The sequence below is a fragment of the Nycticebus coucang genome, chromosome 8 (assembly GCF_027406575.1).
Source record: "Nycticebus coucang isolate mNycCou1 chromosome 8, mNycCou1.pri, whole genome shotgun sequence".
Classification (NCBI taxonomy): domain Eukaryota; kingdom Metazoa; phylum Chordata; class Mammalia; order Primates; family Lorisidae; genus Nycticebus; species Nycticebus coucang.
Window position 1 is genome coordinate 32442371 of NC_069787.1, and position 25349 is coordinate 32467719.

The 25349-nt window shown below is 46.2% G+C and overlaps 2 protein-coding genes across 3 annotated transcripts in view; both read left to right on the forward strand.

Annotated features, from left to right (window-relative positions):
- LRIG1 (leucine rich repeats and immunoglobulin like domains 1) overlaps positions 1–25349 on the forward strand; it is a 117960-nt gene that overhangs the window by 54475 nt on the left and 38136 nt on the right. The gene's annotated exons all lie outside the window — the stretch shown is intronic.
- LOC128591166 (cytochrome c oxidase assembly factor 3 homolog, mitochondrial-like) lies at positions 6101–6799 on the forward strand. Its single transcript, XM_053598522.1, has one exon. It carries the CDS (start codon positions 6101–6103, stop codon positions 6428–6430), a length of 330 nt encoding a protein of 109 aa, XP_053454497.1. The 3' UTR covers positions 6431–6799.

Genomic DNA, 25349 nt, shown 5'->3' on the forward strand with positions numbered 1-25349 from the left:
TCCTTCCCTGTTTTGATTCAGGTTGGAAAATGCAGGTTAGCCTTGGCAGCCACCTCTTGGGCCTGAAGTTGGTCTCCATCTGACTCGGTCAATGATTTCTCTGAAACTACAGAAACTGAAGGGTCTTTATCTTGTTTTGTTCTGAGGCGGCCATATTATACTCTCTTCTTAAACTGGGATGCCTGGATTTAGTGCCAGTAAAAGTTAAGTTATCAGTGTGATGTCTAGATAGCAGGATTAGCAGTAATTTTGCTGTCATCCTTCACGCCACCCTTTCTGTATTTCCCAAGTGGATTGTGCAAAGGACAGGGGAGAAAATAATGGAGCAGGCAGCAGATGAGCGTCACTTTACAGCCAAAGGGCCATATTTCCCATCCTGACTGAGGACAGCAGGGGACTTAGCATCTCCATCATTGCCAGGCTTCCACTTGTCCAGGCTTTGCTGAGGTTGTCCTTTACCAGAACTACTGGACTAAAAGGTGTCTTGTGTTCCATAAGTATTTAGTAGTCCTTCTGTGCCCCTTCATGTGGAAGGCCCAACACATTGTTTTGAAAATGTGGTAGTTAATAGATGCTTATAATCCTTAATCTCCAAATTCTTATTTCCCTTTTGAGGGCAGGTCGAAAATCAGGAAAATGATAAAAATGTGCAAAGGGAATATAATAGAGCAAGATATCTGCTGAGGCCATGTGATTTAGAGGAACCAGGACAACTTTCTTGAGACAAATTTATAGGCAGGTGCATTGGAAAAGTGGGCCCAGGTGTGTGTTCTGTTTTGGGTGCAGTTGTGACCTGGTTGTTTTTTCCTCGTTTGTTGAAACAGATGGTAAAAGTACCCTCGCATCTTTCATATTCCTTCTGTAACCCAGAAATCCAGAGCAATGCTAGTAATGTCCCGGAAGACATAGTTACCCTTCTGCCCAGTAACCACTTTATATCTGCTGCTTTATATCTGTTACCAGGAGTACCTGGTTTGTGCTGTTCAGCTCAGACCCCTGAGATTATGGACTTGGCCTCTGGAAGCTGGCTCTTCATCTCTGTTTCTTTTGCTTACATAGGAGTGCTCTGACTTCCAGAGCCCTCCTTAACTGGGCATCACAGTCAGGAGGGCATCGTGGGAAGATGCTTTGTTTTGTGCCTGGCTTTCATATCAGGACTTCAAAAAAGAGTTCCACAGTTTTGGGAACTGGAGTCATGCAGCAACATTTCAGCTGGTTAATTCTTTCTGATTAAAGGAATCAAATTCAATTAAAGTACTTGTCAAAGAACAGACTTATTTGCATCACATTCTGAGGGTAATGCCAAAGCCATTTGTCCTTAATAACAGAAAGCTTAAAACTTGGGGAAATCTAGGTTTTAATAAGATTGGGTTGCAGTGAGGGAACTAATTTCATAAAATAGTTCTCAGAAAAAGAAACAGACTTCTGTTAAATAGAGGCAGAACCTGCCAGTAGATTTTTACATAGAGATTTTCTTCCTTTAATTTGAAGTCCAGGAAACTCAAGTTACGATTCCCACGGCAACAGTAATTTTGTCTGATGCATACGCGACATTTCTGTTGAAGAAAAATTTCCGCTTTTCCTGTGGCATTACTGCACTTGTGTCATTGAGAAGATTGGTTACAGTGGAGACAGTTGAATTTTTCAGTCCCTAGAAGTAACAGCACTGGCTATAGAATTGGCTTTAGCTGTCTGTCTCCTGTACATGGGCTGCAGCTTGTCTCCCACAAGGCCCTGGGCTTGGTCCTCCTAATTTCTTTTCCAGTTGGTGAGATGTTTTACTTTAGACCTCACTCCTTCACCATGCCTTGTTGTTTGCTCCCTCCCCCCCACAAAAAAAACACATCAAAATACATTTATTTGTAATCTTGAAATTAGAAGCTGTTTTTTTTAAGATAAAATTAACATACTATAAAGCAAAATCATCACCATTTAAAATTGTTCAGTTCAGCTGCTTTTAACACATAAATGTTAGACAGCCACCCCCGCTGTATAATTCCAGAACGTTTCCATCATCCCCCAAAGAAACACCATACCTTTTAAGCAGTCCCTTTCTCATAATACCCTCATACCAGCCGCTGGCAACCACTTACCTAAAAACTAATTTTTTTTTTTCCAAGAAAGTATTTTTCTCTCATGTTAACAAATGTACCTGGAAAACTTAGAACATGAATGACTTTAAATGAAAATGTCTAAGGTGGTTTTAACTACTGTATTTTGCTGCAACTGATTACCTAAAGCAAAAGTGAATAAATCTCTCTCTATCATAAGTTCCAGAGAATAAAACCTGGAAGGAGAAAAACACGGTGTCCGGTCTGTGACCCCACTCGGAGTGAGGGCAGAGTGGAAGAAGCCCTGGGTACCTTTGAGGGACCAGAGGATGTGGAGGCCTGAGCCCTCTCCCTGGCGGGAGTTGCTGGTGGAGTAAAATCAATAGGAATACTTAACTCTCTGAGTACCTAGCACAGCCTTTACAAAAAAAGAGGGGTGAAATCAATCTTCTTTACAGGCTCATTAATGGAAAGATCCATTCACATAAAAGCATAATTAAAGAGTGAGCCTTAGAGGGGAGGCAGCCATGATATGCTGCCACTTGGGGTTGGAGAGATTAGTAAGAGGCCCTCAGAGGGCCTGAGCTGGAAGTAAGGGAGGAAGGGACCTGGACTTTAACTTCAGAAAATGAGGTTCGGACTCAGGACCTGAGGCAAGGCTGTTAATAATGCAGCTTGAAGCACAAGTGATATGGTACTGAGTAACAAACCGTGGGCTTGCCTTCCCGAAACTCTGTGTGTGCACTGGGGAGAGGGAGGGGAATTTGTTCTCTGCCTGAGGAGCCCGCTTTCCTTTCTCTTTACTACTTGCCTTTGAAACTTTCTCTATCACCTGAAACAAGGTCATTCTTTGTAAACATGATAAAGAATTCATGTGAAAATCTTCTTTTGCACATGATGTTTATCCCTGGAGGCAAAGTAATAGTTTGTCTTCAAGAGTTGAGCGGTAATCTCAGATGGTGGAGCTCTTGGTGTGCTTATGCCTAGCTGAACCTGTGGCTTCATAGGTGTATGTATGTTTGAGGTGGATGCAGCCATTTTCCCTAGGAATCACCCTGACCTCCCTGTGGAGGAGATATCTGCTGGACCATCCACCCATCATCAGATGAAGAGTGGACCTAATCGAGTGTGTGACAAAATAAGGGAACAGGTAGATGTGGCCCCATTTTACTTTGGAGTGGCTTCCCCCACGTACACACCCCATGTAGCCTTACCTTGAAATGAAGGCCAGGCCGTGTGGGCATCAGTGTGAAAGCAAACATTACCTGAGCTATGGCTGTTTTATTCTCTCTGGCAATAAAATACACTCTCATTAAGAGTGTGGAGTCAGTGGTGGGTGGTTCCAGCCACATTAAGAAGAAACTGCAGACAAAGTTGTGTTTAAAAAGGCCCAGCTCAAGTTTAAGTGAATGTCATTTGTTTCTTGAGGAGTCCGAAGCTGTTTCAGTTCACAGATGACAAAGGGAAGATAAAGGCTTGGTCAAAAAAACAGGACACTGGGGAAATACATGTATATATGATATATGCATACACGAATGCAGTTCCTCTTCTGAGTCTTCAAAGATGGTCTCACTGTCTGCCCTGTTTGCTCAGATTTTTGTTGGTGTGCACTGATTCATTCTTCTGGGTAAAACCTCATACCTGTGCCCTTGAGAGATGGAGGCTCCTTCCTCAAGGCCAACCACCTATAGGGCTTGCTGAGACACAGATGATTGAGTCCCAGTCCTCTTCTGTGACTTCATAGGTCTGGGGTGAGACAAGAGAATTTGCCCTGCTCGTGAGTTCCCTGCTGCTGCAGATGGCCTGGGAAATTGTCTTTGAGAACTACTTCCTAGGTTTGTATAGGGTTGGTAGGGAGCCCCAAGCTGCTGAGGCTTTGGTGAACAATAAATTATTTAGACCAATTCCTACTGTCACCAGTGTGGTGACAGGCGTCGTTTGGGAAAGTGGGGCTCAGCAGCCCTGGTAATCACTTCTGAGAAAGGCCCTAGGGGGTGTGGGCACTGCGTGAGCACCAGGACATGCCCAGAACAGAGCTGGCTGAGGTTTGGGGTTTGAGGCCCCCTGCCATTACAGATTTGTTTCTGCTTAATTTACTATTTGTTGGTGACCACTCTAGTCTGCCCAAGAGACCTTCACCAGCCACTACAGAAGTGGAGACAGCACTTAGTGGGCAGCTTACTTGGCAGGAGACCTGTTACCGTTTCAGTGTGCGGGTTGGTGGCTCTGCACACGCCATGCATCTCCAACATACTTACCTTCCTGTGGTTGTCATTCCCTGGGATCTGACAAATCTATATCCTTGCCTAAGACTTACAGCTGAGAGCAGTACATCTTCGTTCCAGGTGGACAGTAACAGGAGTGTCTGAAAGCAATTCTCCCCTGCCCTAGTGGGGTCCACACCTGCCTCACTGCAGCTTCTCAGCCTTGCATTGTTTATGATGGGGTTACTTCCATTTTCCCAGTCTTCTCCCTGTGGGAGGCTGTGCTGCCAGTTTTCAGTGGGTGAAAGAGATGAAAGGAAAGCCGCGGAAGCCCACACTGCTTCGTCATGGAGCTGTGGGTTCATCTGCAAGGCTGCTGTGCGGTATGCCAGCATGTGCCCCACCTGAAGCCCAGTATGAACAAACAGGCCGGGTCCCCTAGGCTTGGGAGCTCTTAGCCTCCGTGAGCAGATGTTGTCATACAGGGGCTCAGGACTGTCCAAGGGGAATCCACTGCTGCTCACTGAGGAGGTGCGTGGCAGAGAAGGCTCCCAGATGAAGCAGCATTTTAGCTGAGGCTCTCCGGTTGGTGGCCCCCCTTCACCTCCACCCCCAGAAATGAGTTTAAGTTACAGTTAGATGGAACACCCTAAATGTTCAGCCAACATGTTGGGTACTTGGAGGAGTATTCAGAGGAATACTAAGTGGACATGGCTGATTCCATTTTTTTAGGTCAGTTTGTATACCCCACCCCCGTCTCATTTTCTTTGTCAAAAGGCAGGCTGTTAATGAAAAGCCAGGAAGCTTCTGTTGGAAGGCAGAGTAAAATTCCTGGTATATAGAACTGCAGCCTTATCCGATGCTGAACACCACCAATAAGCTTCAAAATAGAAAATTAAATACCCAGTTCCCAAAGAAAGCAGCTCTCTGTCCCAGAAACTTCCCAGGGATTCTGTAGTGCAGACTGCCTCTTGCCCCCAGTCTAAGTGAGCCTTTCGCTGGGAAAGGAGCCTCTGTGGCCTCTGCAGCAAGGCTGCCAAATTCTACACAGTCATGACTTGTCATTTTCCTTTTCTTTTCCTCTCCCCACCCCTTTCTTTGAGGTGGGGGTGGTAAGCCAGCCAGATGAGAGGTACATCTGCTAGTCATTTGCTGAGAAAGTGAAGGGAACACCAGCCGTGGGGCTAGGGAGGCCTGGTGGAATAGAAACTTAGTCTTGGAGATCCTACTGCTTTTTTTGAAACTCAGTAGCTTAAATTCTGTTGTTGAGAGTTGACTTTTGATTGGTGTTTGACTTTCTCTCTTTTCCTGATGACTGACTGCATAAGCTTGAAATATAGCCCAAGGTCCTGTGGGGACACAGTCTGCTCCTGATGTCGGAGAAGCGGTTCCTGGTAGTGGTGGGGAAGTATGCAGCAGTGGGTGCTGAAATGGAGCTGGGGAATGAGGGTACTCTGTCATTGCACAATCTCCCCAGTGAAAGGGGCTGGCTCCGGCTCATATCAACAGTCTCATTCCAAGTGGGACCATTTCCTCCTCCGCCCCCTCCCCCCTCACTTCCTGCAGGTGGCTTCTGTAATCCAGTTACCACTGGGGAAGCCTCATGTACATGTGCACCTAATCCGAAAATGGCTGGCTTGACTTTGACCTGTGTGGTGACCTTGCAGAGAAGGCAGGGCCTATTGTGTCTGCTCACACCTGGGAACCATTTTCAGCTTTTATAGCCCAAGTGGAAGAAATGTGCTTGTGTTTTTCATACAGCCTGTAATTGTTGGGGATATTTGATTCACCCTGCTTGTTCAAAGGCAAGGGTTTTTAAAGATAGAATAGCTTGGGAGCGGCAACATGGCGGCGCCGGGAGCTGGTGACCCTGTGGACGATGCTAAGAGTGGAAAGGCCCCATTCGCTCAGCGCGTTGACCCGACTCGAGAGAAACTGACTCCAGCGCAACTGCAATTCATGCGGCAGGTGCAAATGGCCCAGTGGCAGAAGATGCTGCCACAGCGCCGAACCCGGAACATCGTGACCCTAGGCATCGGGGCCCTGGTATTAGCTATTTATGGTTATACCTTCTACTCGGTGTCCCAGGAGCATTTCCTAGATGAGCTAGAAGATGAGGCCAAAGCCGCCCGAGCCCGAGCTCTGGCAAGGGCATCAGGACCCTCATCTGGATGAGCATTGCACAACGCCACCCTGCAGGAGCTTCGTATAGTGGTTGATGCCCCACACCCCTGTAGAAATTAAAGCCTGCTCAGAGCATCGTTCCTTCATACTAACCTTGGATGATGATTGAGCCAGAGAAGCCAGGGACTTATGCATTTGGCCCCTGTCAAGGGAACATTGCCCACTTCATACTTTGACAGTCACTGATCTCTTCTTGTAGTTTGTTTCCTTGGTTTTTCTTAGTTTCTGACTTTGTAGTTTACCACTGTCACCTTCCAGGGTCACAAATGTTATGGGGATAGGTGTACCAACTCTACAGTGTTGGAGCCTGAAGTGGGAAAGGTGGGGTCAAGTTGAGAATAATAAACTGAGTCATCTCTCCTGGAAAAAAAAAAAGATAGAATAGCTTACTCAGCTTATTGAGTTTTACAAAATCGCAGTTTTTGTAGTTCAATAATGATCAAATGCTGGCAATCTTATTCAGCCTTTTGAGATGGAAAAATAGACAGTCTGCGTATGTGGTACACTGATGTTGGCAGGCATCACCCCGTGTGCCTTCCCAGGCCTCGTCTGTCCTGTCAGCCTCTGCAGTCCACACAGAGTCTGATGAAAAGCACAGTTTAGAGGTAGGGCACCTGAGGGAGGCACACAGAGAGAGAAGTCACAGAGCTAGGAAGCATCGGAAGTGGGTCCTGGTATCATTTCTCTACATCTCTGGGCTTATCCTCACTGTCTACCTGGAAGTATGTGGTCCAAGAGCCTGGGAGAGTCTTGTCATCACAAATTGTGTCAGGCCTGGGAAGCCTTTGGAGCCTGAAGTGAGAGGCTCCTACCCTGGTGAAGGCCTCAGGCATCTCCCAGAGTCGTGCTATAGGCCTCTGTAACACCCTTTTTTAAAAAGCCTCTTTATGGCTTCAGGTGAACTTACTTTGAGCAGCCCTTGGTATGATTTTCATTAACTGACAGAAAGTAACAAGAAGTCCTTCTCATGCCCTGAAGATTAGGCTGACCGGTCCCCTCTGTCTGCCCCAATCACACACCAGTCAGTTCTTCCAACCTGGTTATGATCAGCCATCTGTTAAAAGCCCAAGGAAGGAAAATAGTATTGTCGTCAGGTCTCGGCAGAGCCCAAACTTGTTGTTCCATTGTGCCAGCAGATTCTTGGATAGTGGCTATCTGCCCTTGGAGACATCACTTCAAGGCGAATTCCTCTGCAGTTTCCTCACTTCCTGGATGCATTTCAAACCCAAACAGCTGAAATAAAGGTGCCAATTTGTGTTTTTTCCTGCTAACTTCTCAACTAGGAGAAGGGAACACATGCTGTGAAGAGGTTCCCCACCGATGGCACTCGTGGGTGTCCTCCCTAGGGGCCACCAGCTTCTGTTCACCTGTCCTGTTGGGGAGTCTTTTTAGGAGACTCAGAAACACTTTATCCTTGGGGATAGCCGTGTGAAATCAGCTTGTAAATACCAGGGTCCTTCTCCAAGTAGCTGTCAGACAAAGGCAGGTACTAAATGGTTCTCTTTGCCTTAAGGCTGGTTCAAGCATCATGTGGCTTTATTAAAGAGGGGCAGTCTTGGTGGGCTGGGGAGAAGGCTTTGGTAGGCTGGGTCTGCGTCTGAGTCCTGTCTTTCTCACTCTTGCTGGGTACCCTGGCACTCTCAGGCCTCAGTTTTCTCATTGTAAAATAGTATTTGCCAATATGGTGCTGGTTATGGTTGACTAAACGGTATGTGTCATCAGGACAATGCCCGGCACATTGAATGTGCACCAAGTGTTAGATGCTCCTGAGGTCCCTGACTACTTTGAATACTTTTGGGGTTGTGGGCGAGGCAGGCCTGCTTTGGCTGCAGTGCTCTGACGGTTTTGGTGTTTTCTATATAGAACCCAGGAGGCATGGCACTGGAGACTCAAATAGAGTCTGTTCACAGCCCCTAAAAATGGATCTTACTTGCTGATATCTTTTATAGCTGACTCTCCCATGAACCAAGTTGAAGTATGTAGAAAATCCCCGTGTGTGTGTGTGTGTGTGTGTGTGTGCGCGCCTAAGTCCTTAGCTTTCTCAGTATATCCATTCTCTTATGGGAGCTGTTGAGGACAGCAATAGAGTTGACTCTCCCTCCTTTCTCATCACCCGTTTCTCTACTTGGGGTAGGTGTAACAAGCAACAAAACCCTAAGCTGGTGTTTGAGCATTGGTTCTCATCCTTGGCCATGCAGTAGAATGAGCTAGGGAACTTTAAAAAAAAATTAGATGTCTACATCTCAGGGCTATTAAATCAAAACCTTAAGTTAGGGGGTTGTTGGCTGTGGGATGTTGGGCCCAGGTATTGTGGTGGGTTTTCTTCTTCTTCTTCTTTTTTTAAATCTCTGCAGATCATGTCAATGTGAAGCCAAAAGTATAAGTCATAAGCTGGGTAATTGCAGGTGAAAGTTATTGTTCCTCCTGGTCTCTCCTCTCCTCTCATACCTGTCATTTGAAATACCCAGGCTCTCCCTGCTCTCTGCATCCCCCCGCTCCTTTTCTTATGAGGTAGAGGGGACATAAACACTAAGTCTGGCCTTCAATTTAGCACTTACGGTTCTGGGGATCTCTATTAGAGGTTTTAGTTGCTTCTTTGAACATTGATTTAATTTGAAGATGATGTACAGTTAGCCACTTAGAATAACTATAGAGAATCGCTTTTGTGGTATACCATACTTGGGGAGGGTCTGTGGTCGGACTAAACTCAGTCACCTCATTAAGGGGTCACAGAAGTTGTGAATTTTCCCCCTAATTTCCCCCCTAATCATTTCTTTTTTTTTTTTTTTTTTTGCCGGGGCTGGGTTTGAACCCGCCACCTCCAGCATATGGGACCGGCGCCCTACTCCTTGAGCCACAGGTGCCGCCCAACCCCCTAATCATTTCTTAACCCTGATAGCCAGTCCATTCATTGTACCTGTAAGTCAGACACTCCCAATTGTAATGGGGGGGGGGAGGACCTTGTTTGTAGTAAGACAAGAGGCAAAACTTAATTATTCCAAGCTCTTTAAACACAATTTTCTTTATAATTCTAAAAGTAAGACTCGGCTCTTATGTTTTTTAAAAAAGAATATGTAAATAAATGATATAGAAAGTAGGGGATCTCACCCTAAAACTGTACTTTGTAGTACAACAAAATTCTAGTGCTAAGATTGAGATGGATAATTATGTGATGGGATTTTGTAAGGGTTGTGTTTGGAGTCAGATGCTTAGATAAGTTGCAAAGAGTAGAATTTTAGAAATGAGAAAAAAATTCCCCTTGGATGTTTCAGAATGTGACTTTTTCTCCAAATCAAGTATATTTTTTAACAAGTGGAAAAACACAGGTTATCAGTATGCATAGCAAAATTTTTCTGCCTGGTAATTATGGTTTGGTTCTTTTCAGCCAGAGTGAGGGCTGGCCAGTTGAGAAAGCCAGCGTGGACTTTGTGGGATGCGGGAGGTCCTGGCATGGCCTGACCAGGGGATCTGTCTTTCCCATGGCCTTGCCGACAGCCATGAGAAACCCTTTCACCACCTGGCTTTCCTCGTGGGCCAGGCTGGCCTCTCTCTCCCTCTCTGTCTTCTCTAGTGTGTGTTAACAAGAGCCCTGATTTGGTGATTTCTGTATCAATTACTTGGTTCCAAGTAACAGGCCAGCGCCTGTCTTCACTTTCTCCCATTCTCTGAGAAAGAGCTCTAGCTCCTGAGGGATTCAATACATCATCAAAGGAAATGGATTTAGATGTGAATTCCTTGCCTTGGTGGCTTCATAGGTCATATCTGGGAAGAGAAAGCCAAAAGGCTCTGTGGCCTGCCCCTCTGTGGCCATTTAGTAGAGAATGCTGATCTGTTCTTTGCTCACCTCCAGCTGAGTGTTGGAATGCGGTCTCCTGATGGCAGTTGGAGGAGCCCCTCTCTCTGTTTCCTGTCTTGTATGTGGGTCATTCTGCAGTGGGGGGAATACATCCCTTCCTGGAGAGCATACAGCCTCGTCCCCCAGCAGCACCAGTAGTGGTCAGAGAGGAATGAGTGTCTGACCACTTGGCTTCTCGTCCTTACTGTGCCAGCGACCCCATTATAGTATCTTTCACAAAATGCTTCTTTTTGGGCTGCTGTTCCCTCACCTGTAAGAAAAGTGACTGGTTGCATATTGGCCACACTCCACTAGAATTAAGAATACACAAGGCTGCTTCTCAGGCCTGGGGTATATGTTCTTTGGAACAAGCTCATATTTCTAGTTGAGAACTCCTGTTGTGGGTGACCTACTAGTAGTGGGACCCCAGGTTTTTGGCAGAGGCTCACTTGCTTGTGAATTCCATGGAGAAGGACAGCTGAGTCCAGCTCTCTGGTGTTGAGAAGTCTGCTTGGAACGATGCAGGGGTTAGTGTTCTAGCCAGCCCTTCTTGTCCAGTGACCAGTTGGAGCCATCTCTAAAGGGGTAACCCGAGACCTCAGTCTCCAGTGTCCAGATCTGGCCCTTCTCTCCCTCTTCTCAGTCCCCCATCCTAGAGGGCCTCATCCCTCCCCACTTTGCCCAGGGAAATGCCTGGCTTAAGGCTGCTCCTTAGTCCGTATTTAGTGAGACATAAATGAAGGGCTCCAGGGCTTCCCCTCCTCTACCAGATAAAGTCCTTGCTCTTTCAGAGCTGACCTCAGCATTTCTTCCTATTCTCTCACTGCAGAACTGTATGTAATAAAGCCCATACTGGCCACATCTTGGTTCCTGTGTCTTGTTCATCTTGTTACCTTGGTAACCTGACTGCCTCTTCTCACTCTGTCCTGTTCCCCTCTGCCAGTCCTCTCATTGTATCTCTTTCTCCCATCTCCTCTGGAGGTGGAGTAGGGTGAGGGGCTGACGGTGCGGAGGGCACACCCATCATTTCCTTGCAGCAGCTGTACATAACATACATGGGTGGGCTGAGTGAGTCAGTGGGGGCTAAGTGAATGGGTGGTCTCAAGAGCAAGCTATCATGGACAAGGGGTAGATATTGGATGGATGTAGACATTTATTTAAGGAGAAGGGACAAACTCAGGGTAGATGATAACAGAAGTAATCTGCTGGGGGTCCCACAGGGCATGACTCTTCAGCCAGAAGGTAGGACATGCTTTCCTTTTTCCCGGTAGGCTCTTCAATAAGGTAGTTTCAGGGAAAGAATAGTGGAACTGCCACATTTGAGACTGTGTGGTGGAGAGGGAAACTGTGCAGGCCCTAGAGTCTTGTCTGGGTTTGAGTCCTAATTCTGCAGCTTTCCAAGCCTCAGTTTGCTTAGGTAAGAAATTGCTCTAACCTCGATAAGGGTGTGTTAGAAAATGGCTCTCCCAGTCTCTGCTCACTTGTTTGAGGAGCCAGCAGGTTGTCTGGGGGAAGGCCGTCTCCAAAGTGAAGATGGATCCCTGCAGGCACCCAGTCTATGCTGGGAGACACCACGCTTTGTCCTGCAGTGCCCCGTAGAGACAGGAAAACCAGGGAAGTGCAGCAGCCTGCGTGAAAGATTTCACTCGGGGTCTGCAGATGTCTGTGGATGCATTGAGAGGAAAAGTCAGGAAGCTCAGAAAACCCAGAGATGAAGGCGAGCCCCTTTCTTGGCTACAGGATGTGTCAGGGCCCTTCATGCCCTAGCAGTCATTCTGAGTCTCCGGGGAGAAGCAGGGCGGCTCTCCTGAGATCATTCTATCATAGCGCAGTTCCTCATTTTCTTTCGGAGGCAGCGAGGAGATTTCGGGAGTGTGAGATGCTTACCTAGAGAAGGATGAACTGTATTCCTCGCGGCCCTGGCGGGGAAGAGCACTGCTTCCCTCCCTAAATGCTCCTGGGCGAATCTTACACTTTCTTACCATGTCAAGCATTTCTTCATCTTCCCCTCAGTTCTTCCTTTGCAGATCTGTCACCATGCAGCTTTGTCTGCAGGCTGGCACCAGACTCCTGGGCATTGTGTTGTGTGTTTTTTGACCTCTTATGAGGAGGTGAAAGTGATATCATCATAAGTCATCTGGAGCACTTACTCTATGGGATATTAACAGTTGTTTAATGAAAGAAGAATTTTTTTTAGCATGTAAGTTTAATAAAATGCTAAGTCAAGCAGAAGGAAAGTTATCTTTATTGGTGTGCTCTCAGCACCTTTCCTTGCTGACTGACTAGGGGTCTGCAAGAGATGGTGGGGAGATATTTGTACCTGTTTCCAAACTTAGTTGAGGCTGGAACCCTTTTGCATTTTACGTCTCCCAAGTCTGGTATTTGAGGATGACACTTGGGGAATCTGGTGTCTGGCAGTCTATGTCTGCCACTTCCTGGATGTGGACATCCAGCCAGCCCTCCTCCTTGGCCAGGTCTTCCTGGAGAGGACACAGGGCTGGATGACAACCCCTGGTGCCAGGCAAGGCAACATTAGCTGTGCTAAGCTTTATCAGCAACACTTTTGTCTCCAGCAACACTTCTGTCCCCTTCCTAAATAGTTCCCACACATCCCTAGATTTCTGAAATGCCAGAGCTCAGCAGGCCGTGGTAGTGGACTCTGAGAACCAAGTCTCACTGTGCAAGTTTCTGCTGGTTTGAAGAAAGGCTGGAGACTGAGCAGAGTAGCAGGAAGGCCAATTGTACCTAAGCTCCGCCAGGCAGGTCTGATTCCACCGTGAATGTCACGACATTTCTGTTAAGCATTTTACTTTGGCATAATTGTTGATTCGTATGTAGTTAATAAAAACTAATACAGAGAAGTCCCCCATAGACCCTTAACTCGGTTTCCTGCAGTAGTGACATTTTGCAGAACTTGTCCTAACCAGGATTGATGTCGATGCCATCAGGATACAGAACGTTTGTGTCACCACGAAGAGCTCTCATGTTGCCCTTTTATGACCGACCACACCCATTTCCTTCCAGTCTTCACTCCCTCTAATCTCTCCATGTTTACAGTGTTTTCCCGTTAGGGAGTATTACATAAATGGAATCTACAGTATGGTATCACCTTTTGTGTGGAAAAAAAACCTCAGCGTAATTCTCTGGAGATTCATCTAGGAGGCTGCGGCTTATGTCACTCACCCAACAAAGGACATCTGGGTGTTTCCTGTTTGGGACTGTTATAAATGAAGCTTATAAATGAACATTCATGTGTGGGTTTTCACGTGAACATAAATTTTCATTTCTTTGTCTTGGATAAATATCCAGGAGTGCGATTAACAGGTTGTACGGTAGCTACATGTTCAGTTTTTTAAAATGCTGCCAGACTCTCCCAGGATGGCCATGGCATTTTACATGCCTCCAGCAATGTATAGGTGATCCAGTTTCTCCCTTTCTGACCAGCGTTTGACATTGTATCTTAAAATTGTAGCCATTCTGATGTGTCGTGATACCTCATGCTTTTAATTTGCCTTTCCCTGCAGGTCAGCGATGTTGAGCATCTTTTCATGTACTTTTTGCCATCTTTCAATGTCTTGGTTAAAATATCTGTTCATTCCTTTTGCCTTTTTTCCAATTGTATTTTTGATGTGTTTTGTTTCGCCTCTTGAATTTTGCGAGTTCTTCGTACATTCTAAGTACTAGTTCTTTGCTGGGCGTGTGGTTTGAAAGTATTTTCTCCCAGTCTGTAGCTTGTGTTTTCATCTTCGCCGGGAGTTTCATAGGACAAACATTTTTAATTTTAACAAAGTCCAATGTGCTGACTCTTTCCTTTTATGGATTTTGCTTTTAATGTAAGGTCTACAAACTTTGCCTAGACCTACATCTCAAACATTTTCTCCTTTATTTTTTTTCCTAGAAGTTCTGTAATTTTCCATTTTGTGTGTAAGTCTGTGAGGACATGTTTTTAAAAGCCTGAAATAAAGAAGAAAGAGACAAGTATTGGCTGTTTAGGAACCTAGAACAGACAAGATGAGGGGAGGGGTGGTGGTGGGGCCCAGAGCACTGGTGCTGGAGATGGTGCCACTTTGATGTTGCAGTAGGCCTTATCATCTTTGGGGTGGATAAGAAAGGCTGCAGCAGAGGCCGACTTCTTAATCCCACCCATCCACATCCTTACCCCTCCCAAAGTGCAGTCAGATCATATGCTGAAGGCTTGGGAAATTGCGTGGTAAGAGATATCTTAAATCATATGATTGAGAGATCAAAGTCTTTCGGATGGGGCAGGAAGCAGGCCTGGTTTTATTTTTAAAGGCACATCAGTGGTATCAATCCCCAGAGAGGGGAGGATTTTGTCTTGGAGGCTACAGCCAAGTGCTGAAACTGCTTCCTTCTTTGCTTAGAAATGCAGAGCTGTGAGGAAGCTGGCATGTGAATCTCAGGGAATGTGCCAGTGGCTGGCAGAGGTGAGCGGCCCGTCTGTGGCCGCCGAGGGAACTTCAGCGTCCTAGCACCCACAGTTCTCTCTCTCATCTAGGCCACAGAGAGCTGCACAGCCTGGAGTCAGGATACCTGGGGTCCCATTCTAGTTAGCTGGGTGACTTTAGACCAGGATCTTATTCCCTGTGAATCTGGGTTAGGAGGTGCCTTCTCTGGGGTGGGAGACAGCAAGGGTGGACAGGTTTCTCCCAGCCTCAGAGAGCGCCCAGTTCTGCCCTGTTATACTTACTGCGTGAGGAGTCAAGAGCCACTGTCAACCCCTTATGTAGGGATGGGGAAGCGGACTGCTCTGGTCATCGTAAATATAATAGAGGCAGTCTGGGTGTGGGCTGTGAGGGCTTGGGAGGCCCACGTGTGAGTGTGGCAGGGGCACGTGCAGTGGGTTGTGTCAGGATCTGTCCCTCTCCATGTGCAGAGTCAGTTCTTGCCTCTGCTCTAATCACAGAGGGCCAAGCACCCGAGACACTTCCCCAGGAGATGCAGAGAAGACGTGGGGGCAGGTGAGGGTCCTGTCCAGAGAAGCTCTCCTCTCTAGGGCTGCTCTGCCTGCTTTTGTCACGAGGCAGCTCCACATCCCAAGTGGGAGTGGGGGTGTGGGTTCACGTTCTGGGCTCCAGTCATAGCCTGCTTCCTGCTGCACCCTGCAGCAAGTGAGTTGGCCTGACATCCCCTTATGTGGAGTGGGGATGGTAACACTGGCCACCACTGGGGTTGTCACGAGGAATAATGAGGGAAGAGTTAAGCCAGAGCCTGGTGGTTGGGGAGCCCTGGCAGAATGTGATGTTACCGCTATCCTTGCTATCATAGTCGCTGCTCTTCCTGCTGCCTTTTTGCTGAGGAAGAAAACGCACGTGTCGTGAGCCTCCTCCGTGGCTGAGCCGCAAGGGGAAGCTCCCTGGAAGACCCACTGCCCTGGCATAGCTGACAGCCAGCACTGCAACCATTTTCTGGAGGTGCAGAAGCCCCAGGGCTCCATTCCAGGCTCCAGCTACAAAGACCCTAAAGTTTTCACCACCTGGAGCAGGGTTGTGTCCTGAGAGAGTGTTGGGGTATAGGGGGATTCAAGCAAAGACTCTGCCGAGAAGATTGTTCGCCTCATTTGTGTGTGGCGAAGGGGTGATGGAATTGCCTTGGCTGCCCCTGAGCTGTCCCCCCCCCCCCAGAAAGCTCTCCACCATGCAACTGAGGTCTTTCTACACTTAAAGATTAGGTTCCAAAGTTCAGCCTCTTAAGTTTGCATTAACTGCTTTGCAAATATAAAATATTCACGGTATTAGCAAGCAGCTTAAAATAATACACAAAATAGAGGAAGGGGGATATTCCATTTTCATCACACTAGGTCTGAAAGCAACATACAGTATTTCTTCCCTTTTTTTCTACCTTTGTGTTTAGAGATGGCAGTCAGGTGAAGTAATGAGCTGTGTACCCTGCTTTTTTGTTTAGCTCGTGTGGACAATCTTCTGGGTGTAAGAATATTGCAGACTGCTTCACACCTAAGGCTGAAATGGAAAGGCATCCACCAAAGAGAAATAATGTTCCCTTGGAGAATTTTGAGTGAGGTCACCCTCTTGTGTCTTCTCGGTGGTTTTGTTTATTCAGGTCCTGCTTGGTGAAGTCAGAGAAACAGAGACTACAAGAGCTAGTGACGGAGCCCATTGGTCCTGGACTCCTGGGTGACCCTGCCCCAGCTGCTAAAGGGAAGTAGGGAATCTGGTGTGGAGAAGGCCTTGCTCAGTGACACACAGTAGCACTATAATTTCACACTCCTGGGGGTGGGGCCTTCCTACCTAACCCTATCTGGTATGGGGCCTTCATACCTAACCGTATCTGGTATGGGGCCTTCCTACCTAACCATATCTTGTATGGGGCCTTCCCACTTAACCCTATCTGGTCTGGGGCCTTCCCACCCAACCCTGTCTGGTATGGTACCTTCTTTGGAGGAAAACCACTCATGGCAGCTTCTTCACACCCTCCAAGAGAAGTCTATGGACACTCTTGTTAAAAATTTCTGGAGTTTGCTGGGCATGGTGTGGCTCAGACCTGTAATACTAGCATTTTCGGAGGCTGAGTCAGGTGGATTGTTTGAGCTCAGATGGAAACCACCCTGAGCAAGAGCAAGACCCCATCTCTACTAAAAATAGAAAAACTAGCCAGGCATTGTGGTGGGCACCTGTAGTCCCAACTACTTGGAAGCTTGAGCCCAAGAATTTGAGGTTGCTGTGAGCAACAACACCACAGCCTTCTACCCAGGGGACAGAATGAGACTCTGTCTCAAAAAGAAAAGAAAAATTTCTGGGGTTCACCTGTAGCCTTAAGGGTTACTCTCATCCCTAAGATTATTGCCATTTCTCCACCTTTTCCAGTTTTCTTGGCCAGAAACAGTAGCTCAGCCCCTCAGGTCTGGGCGAATCTGTGCTACTCACTCATTGTTCTGCACCCTGGCTTTCTTTCCTCCTCCCCTCAAGGGGCAGAGCTGAACAGGCAGGGACATACCCACCTTGTCACTTGGAATGAGAATACACCTAGCCTGTTCTCAGGAGAAATCAGAGGAGTCCAGTGCAGCTGGGCAGCACCCTGGGTGGGTTGGTGGCTCCACATGACACAGCTTGGAGCCTGTGCTCTGTTAACTTCCAGGCCTGGGCCCATCCTCTATGAAGGCTGAGAGCTATGGAGAGAACACCCCCAGGGGATGGCAGGGAAAGGGGAACCAAAGGGGGAAAAAGAAAGGGTTGTGCTGATACATTTAGGGGAAAATAAAGCCAAGAGAGGTAATCAATCAGGTGGCTGTGTTGGGTTTTATGACCCAGAGGACCCATAAGTGGGTAGGAACTCTGGGGGAAGTGGCTCTTTGTCCCTGGCTTTTCCTCTCCTGGCCCAGCTTGGTGCCACTTGCTCTGCCTGTTGCCAGGACAGATTATCTCCTTATAGACATGGAACTGACTTTTCAAGTCCTTGGAGGTCGCTACCGGTGTTAGGATGGCACAGCCTTTCTCTCTGGGGATGGCAGTCCAGATGTGGCTTTGTCGGGTCAGCGGTGTCTGGTTGGAGCTCTCAGGGGAAGCGTGTGGAGGGTGTGTGCAGACCAGGGCCTCAGGCTGCTCCTCGTCCTGCTCTCTGGCAGAGCTGCAGCCGGGGTGGGGCAAGGGAGAGGTCGTTAGCCAGCTTAGGATAAGGACTGTTGTCTCGCCATTGCCAACCTGAGTTAGTGAATGCCAGTGAATGGGGTTACATTGAACATGGGAAATGCATAAGTCACTCCAAAATCCTTTGTTTGAAAGTCCATTCTGCTTGACATTTAAAATAAGTCTGTCAGCTTTTCTGCCTAGAAAAATAAACTTAACTATACATTATACCTTTAATTTTTTCCTTTCAAAAATTTTTAATTGGGTGGTTGATCTTATCTCAGATTTTTTTTTTTTTACTGAATAACATTCCTGCTTTAACTTTGTTGTGGTGAATGTAGAAGATTGAACTAAAGTCCTAGTTCATTTGTTTATTCAACAGATGTTAATTTGAGTACCTTTAATGTTCTAAGCATGATTGGTGCTAAGGACATAACAGTAAATAAGACAGATAAAAAATTCTAGCCCGTGTGCAGCCTCCATTCTACCCATGTCAAGACTTCAGGACCACTTAATATTTTAGGAGGTTTTGTTTTGTTTTTAATTAGTAGACTTTTGAAGCAATTTTGAGTTTACAGAAAAGTTAAGTGGAAAGTACAGAGAGTTCCCAATATCCTCTCCACCCGCTACCCCCCACCCCACCCCCCGTCTCCTATTATTATTATAATATATTGTCTTCAGTGGGGTACATTTGTTACAATTGATGAGTCAGTATTGACACATTATTACTCACTGAGATCCATAGTTTACATCAGCATTCACTTTTGGTGTTGTGTATTCCGTGGGTTTTGACAAATGTCTGGTGACATACACTCACCATTACAGTATTGTACAGACAGTAGTGTTACTGCCGTAAAATTTCACCATGCTCCACCTGCTCACCCTTCCCTCCCTTCTTCCCCCTGGCAGCCACTGATCTTTCTGTTGGCTTCATAGATCTGTCGTACATTTGGAATCATACAGTAGGTTGTCTCTTTGGATGGCTGCCTTTCACTCAACAATGTGTATTTCCCTAGGAGGTTTTTCATTGTTACTGTTTTTTTTAACAGTCAGGGATGGGTTGGTTCACTCCACAGAGTAGTGGTGACTGGCTCTTGATGGTCCCTAGATCTCTTCATTTTAGACCGGGAGCTTCCAGCTCAGCGGGCACAGCTGACGGGTAAGAGGACCAAGAGGGATGGTCTTCAGCAAGGTCTCTGGGGCCGTGCAGTGTAGTGTTGTGGGGACAGGACATTAGGTCTTCTTTGAAAGGAGTTAATGAAAATGGTTCATTGACAACCTCAAGGGAAGAGTGACCCTAAAGGAAGTGAACGGGTTGGGAGGTTGGTTGACACAGCCTAGTCCTGCCTTCAGAGGGGTTGACCCTGCCCGGCTGAGGCTGTTTATCCCGCCACTGGGCTGCTCTTGTTTTTTATCCCATCTCCACCTGAATAAACAGATCCGGAACGTCATCTGCAGCCAGGCTGAGAATCTGCCAAAATTCCCCAGGGAACTGGTGATTCACCAACAGCAGGGGAAAGAGAGGGAGTGAGCGAGAGAGAAAGAGACCTGCTTATTCTGATTCTCATTTCCTGTCCAGCAAACAACCCAGGCTGGGTCATTTCTTATAAGATAGCAATTTCTTCAAGCTAATGATCAATTTATGCAATAGAACAGATGATTTTGGTTTTGCTCTTTAAGAAGATAGATGTAAGCAAGCTGGTGAGAGGGCAATACTTTGGACTCCTTCTGAGAAGAGAGATTTTTCTTCAAGTTGGCCTAGGAAAGCTCTTCTACACTCCTTGTTCCTTGAAAATCTCATCCTTGTTTTCAAGTTGCACGTGGGCATTGGTCCTGGCATCCCGTGTGTTCTTGTTACTTCTTGCCAATTAGGGACTTAGAATTATTCTTTTTGTTTGTCTTTTGGTGCTTGTTAGATCCTCACTTATTAAAAAAAATAATAATTCTGTTTGATTTCAGAACAAGATCAGGTTGAGCCTTGGCCCCCAGGCTGTATACCTACTGCATTTTATGGGGAGGGGTCCAGGAAGAGGGACCTGCAAGGGCAGTAGCATCTGAGAACATGGTCCACTTGGATCAGTCGGTTTTCAGATTAATTTCAGCCCTGGGGATTTTGTTTAAAAGAAAGCTACCGGTATCTGCTAAGGCTGGCCATACATGTACTTGATGACCTGTGTGGCAATCTCATGCCTGGACGTTGTGCAGCTGCCAGAAATGCATGCAGATACCTGGAAGGCACATGCAGGGGGCATGTCCCTGTCCAGAGCTGTGATTTCTGCAATAGGCTGGACTGGAAATAACTCAATGCCCATCAATAATAAAATGAAAAATAAATTGCTGAATTCCTTCAATAGATGCATATTATACAGTGATAGCAAAGAATTAACTACTTCAAGTCCAATAGAGCTTAAAAGAAAAAATAAAAGAATTGACCATTACTAATGGAACAACCTGGGTGCAATTTATAAACATAATGTTGAATGAAAGTAGCCAGTTATGGAGGAATATTTATAGAGTAAAAATAGACAAAACTCTGAGGGGCAAAAATTACTGGTCTCCTTTGGGGAGAATAGCAGCTAAGAAAACAATAGGCGATCAGGGGCTTCTGGGGTGCTGAAAATGTTCTGTTATTTTGATCTGAGAGGTGGTTACATGGGTGCATATGTTTTGTAAAAATGTATTGAGTTCAACACTCACAATTTATGCACTTCTCAGTATAACTGTTACATTTCAATAAAAATGTTTACAAACGAAACAACTGCCAGTACTTGGCTATATGATGTTTCTGATAGGGCTGTGTTTTTTTGACAAAGGAGAAAGCATCAAATCATCATCTTCATTAGGTGTTTTTGAAGTGGTCAGCATTTTTTTGCTTATGCAGTAATACAGGAATACCTCCTGCAGTGCTGCTCTGCCCCGCACTGAGTTTCCTAATCAATAACAGGAGGGGTGCATGCCATCTCGTGTTGTATGGATTCCACGTGTGGCATGTTAAGTTACACCACAGTCTCAGACGGTGCACAGAGATGTGTGCTTATCTTTGTTCGTCACGATCAGACCTTGTCAGTGCCTGCTGTGTGGGCAGAACAACTGGGTGTACAGTGCAGAGCTGTCATAGCAATTCCAGAGTGGCACCGTGGTGGGCAAAGTGCTGTGAGTGCTCAGAGGCCATAGGGTGTGGAGTTGGGAGTCCCGTGTTACAGATTCTTTTGATTCCAGGGTTTGATTGTATGAAACTATTTTTTTTGAGACAGAATCTCACTTTGCCACCCTCAGTAGAATGCCAAGGTGTCACAGCTCACAACAACCTCAAACTCTTGGGCTTGAGTGATCCTGTTGCCTCAGCCTCCCAAGTAGCTGGGACTACAGGCACCCATCACAATGCCTAGTTTTTCTGCTTTTAGTAGAAATGAGGTCTCACTCTTGCTCAGGCTGGTCTCAAACTCCTGAGCTCAGGCAATCCACCTGCCTCAGCCTCCCAGAGTGCTAGGATTATAGGCGTGAGCCACCATACCTGACCTTGAAACTGTCTTTGAGCCTGAGGTTCAGGGAAAGCAAAGGGCTATAATTGAATTTTGCTGATTTGGTAAGTAAGGTACATTAAAAGTTTAATCTTAAAGTAAAATTATGGAAGATTTGCTATTTCTGGTGGGTGTCCCACCTCAAGGAGTTGACAGTGTGCACTTCTTGAGTCCCCGTAGGAGTCTGGAAGAGCCAAGGGCACACACTTGCTTAGACTTAAGAGTGGTGAGTGAGCCAGCTCCAGTGTGCTCCAGAGTAACTGGAAGAAATGGAGGGAGGAAGGATCTGTGTTGTGGATCTGTGCTTTCTGTAAGTGACCCTGTTTTCACTGACTCCAGCAAGGAACCTGGTTCATCTTTTTAGCAACACGATAATGGAGTAGACTCACGTTCCATTTCATTTTCAGAAAAAATAAGAAAGACATTGGCAGGAAAGATTATGATTAGTGATGTGTGTGGCATGGGCCCTGGAGGAGAATGAGAGGTAGTCAGTCTCATTCTGTAGGTGGCTAAACCAGATTAGAGAAAGAGTGATTTACAGACAGTTCCAAAGTTGAATCAGAGCTGGAATTAGAATCTGGATCCCTTGCCCCGGAAATCTGCCATAGTGTTGACAGGGTCAGCAAACTACAGCCAGGGGGCCAAATCTGGGCCCACTACTTACGTTTATGAGTAAAGCTCATTGGAACAAAGACACACTTGTTCATTTACATATTGTCTGTGGCTGCTTTTACCCTACAACAATAGGGTGGAATGGTAATGACAGAGATTGTATGACCCACAAAATCTAAAATATTTACCATCCAGCCTGTTACAGAATAAGTTTGCTGACCCTGGTATAGACGAAAGGTGCCTAATTTCAGCACCAGAAATTACCCACTTGACCCACCTTGGCCCTGTGCCTTTGATCTCCTTGCCCCCTTTTCCTGGCTCTTATCTGTGACATGAGATCTTTTCCAGCACTAACGAGAATACCATGTAAACCAGGCTTTCACAGAACTGTAGTGGAACGATCACTTATGATAAAAAGTTTTAAATGTTGGTTTCAGATGCCTCCATCTGCTTTACTGTCTCATTTAACATTGGTTCTGAAAATGTAGCCAAGTGGGGAGAGCTTATCTTGCCGAATGCTGTCTGCCTTTGAAGAGTGATTTTATTTTTGAAGCCTTTAACAGGTGCTGGTTTAATAGACTTTTGCTGTATTAAGTTCTCCTCGCTCCAGAGGGCAGCCCAAGGGGTAAACTGACACGAACGAATGCCATGTGCCCTGGCCACCATACACTTCCCCAGTCCCTGTAACTGTAGAATCACTAGTTTTGTTCCCTTGCAGAGAGAAGCTGGACTGTTCCTTTTATGAGGCCAATAAGAACTATTCCTAGCAGAACTCTCCTCTTACTGTGTACCACCCTCACCCATTTTGATAAACTTAAATGGATCCCTTTGCAGCTTTACCTTCCCTAAGAATAAAGACACTCATTCTCCGCTCTAATGCTGGTCTGTGACAATCTCAAAGAAACTGTTCTTCCCATCCAGAACCTCCAGAGTAAGAACTTTAGTTTCATCTGCCTTCTCTGCTGAGCATTGGTCACACAAAGCCCCATGCGTATTTGCTGCTCACGTAGCACTCACTCTGGGACGTTGGTGTGAAAGCTGGGCCACCTGGCTGAGATGTCAGAGTCGTCATCTGGGATGCAGGCACAAGAGTCTGAACTGACATGTGTTTTATTTTTAAATTGTAAAATACACATAACAGAAAATTGTAAAACATAATTGTAAAACACACATAACTTAAAATTTGCTATCTTAATCATATTTTAAAGTGTAGAGTTCAACAGTGTTCAGCATGTTCACATTGTGCACATCTGATCTCTGGAACTTTTTTTGTCTCCCAAAACTAAAAGTCCGTACCCACTAAACAACAAAGCTTCATTTTACCCTTCCCCTGGTCCCTGGCAATTACAATTCTGTTCATACTGTCTCTGTGGATCTGAGTACTCTAGATACCTGTTTTCGGTGGAATCATACAGTAATTATCTTTTGTGACTGGTGTATGTCACTTAGCATAATATGTGTGTCTTCAAAGCTCATCCATGCAGCAACAAGTGTCAAAGTCTCTTTTCTGTTTTAGGGCTGAATAATATTCCATTGTATGTGTATATACTACATTTTGGTTATTCAGCTGTTGATGAAAAGGGTTGCTTTACCTTTTGACTATTGTGAATAATGTATCTAGGAATATGATTATACAGATGAAGACTCAAGCTGTACTGTCAATGTACCCCACAAATGGATTTGTTGGCTCATGTGGGGATTCTGTGTTTAATTTTTTGAGGAATCATCATACTGTCTTCTTTAGTAGCTACACCTTTTTACATTCCCACTAGCAGTCTGCATCTCACCGACATTTGTTCCTTCGTCGTCTTTTTTCTCTTTCACAGTAGCCATCCTGATGTGTGAGGTGACATCTCCTCGTGTTTGGCTTTGCATTTCCCGAGCAGTGATGCTGTGCATCTTTTCATGTGCTTGGCCATTTGTATGTTTTTCTTAGAGAAATGTCTGTTCAAATTCTTGGCTCATTTTCTAAATTGGATTTTGTTTTCTGTTGTTGAGTTGTAGGGGTTCTTCACGCATTCAAGATGTTAGCCCTTTATCACATACATGATTCAGTGGGAGCCTTGAGCTGGCCTCTTTTCAGCAGGATGTCTCTGGCTCAGGTTAGGAATAGACAGCAAGTGGGAAAAGGTGGAAGGTGTAGCCAGTAGCCCACTAACCTGGTTATCTCCCCTTTCTAAACTAGAAAATCTTAGATCATTACTGATGCCCCCCAGCTGTCCTCTCCAGCTCTTGTGGGCTATCGTCCCCTTACTATTCTCTTGTGCCTGTGTCCGTATTGCCACCCTCTCTTACCCAGCCCACTGTGATGTTCCTTCCCACTTCCTGGGAAGGCATTTCCTGATGTGGTCCTGCCTGCCCCACCAGCTCTGTAGTCTGATCCAAGCTCCTGGCCTGTCCCCACCTCTCTCCTCCCAGCCTCAGCATCCCACCTTCATTCAGACACTTGCCCTAGCATTTCCCAGGCCAGATTGAATGCCCCTGTGCTCCTCTCTGGCCTGGCCCCTGGGGCTCTCACTCCTATGCACCCTTGTTTCCTATCTCCATGGCTGCCACTTGGGCCAAGTGGGAACTTTTTTCAGCCTGTAAGAGAGACTTGTCTTCCGCAGTGTCCTGTATCCAGAGCTGGGGGCCTAGAATGTGTTTGATTCAGTGAATAAATAGACTGACAAGAAAGAAGCAAAAGGTATAAATAAGAACAAAGAGAAAAGAGACCAAGGAGACAGGAGGGAGGTGGGGGAGAGGAGGGAGACTGGCGGTGGGAGAAGTGTGGGGCTCACAGCTGTCCCGTGGCTCATAGGGAAGGCCTTGCCACTGCAGAGCCCTCTTTGTGCTGCTTGGGCCAGCGGCGCCCCATTTCTTCTGTCTGCAGACCCTCTTTTCCTGGCTCCCTGGTACTGTATTCAGAGTTCCCGGATAAGGCTCAGCTCTGTCTCCTTTGTTTTTTGTCCTTTTTCTTCCCATGCTTTACATAATAAAGGTTTTCTTTTCTTTTTTCCTTTCTTTTTCTTTTGGAGTCAGAAAACTTGAAGAGACTATCTTCAGTAAAGAACTTAATAAAGAACTTAAAGGAAGTGGCTTTGGGGGTGGGAAGAAGAGGTGAAGGGAACAGGGTCCTTTCATTCTAGGGATTTCTCTCTGTGCAGAGCTGTGCCCTTGTAAATGGATTTTTGAGTTCAGGGCCTGGGAGACTTGTGAAAAAAACAAAAACAAAAGAGTCGAGGAGAAGCCCCAGAGCTTCTGGGAAAGAGGTCCTTGTTTATGCCTGTTGGAACTGATTTGGTCAAGTGTTTGTTTAAAGGAGATGCCACTTGGTAAGCGACGCCTGGCTTACTTGTGTT

Excerpts from the sequence above, each read along its gene's own strand:
- LOC128591166 (XM_053598522.1), top strand. The coding sequence starts at position 6,101 with ATGGCGGCGCCGGGAGCTGGTGACCCTGTGGACGATGCTAAGAGTGGA.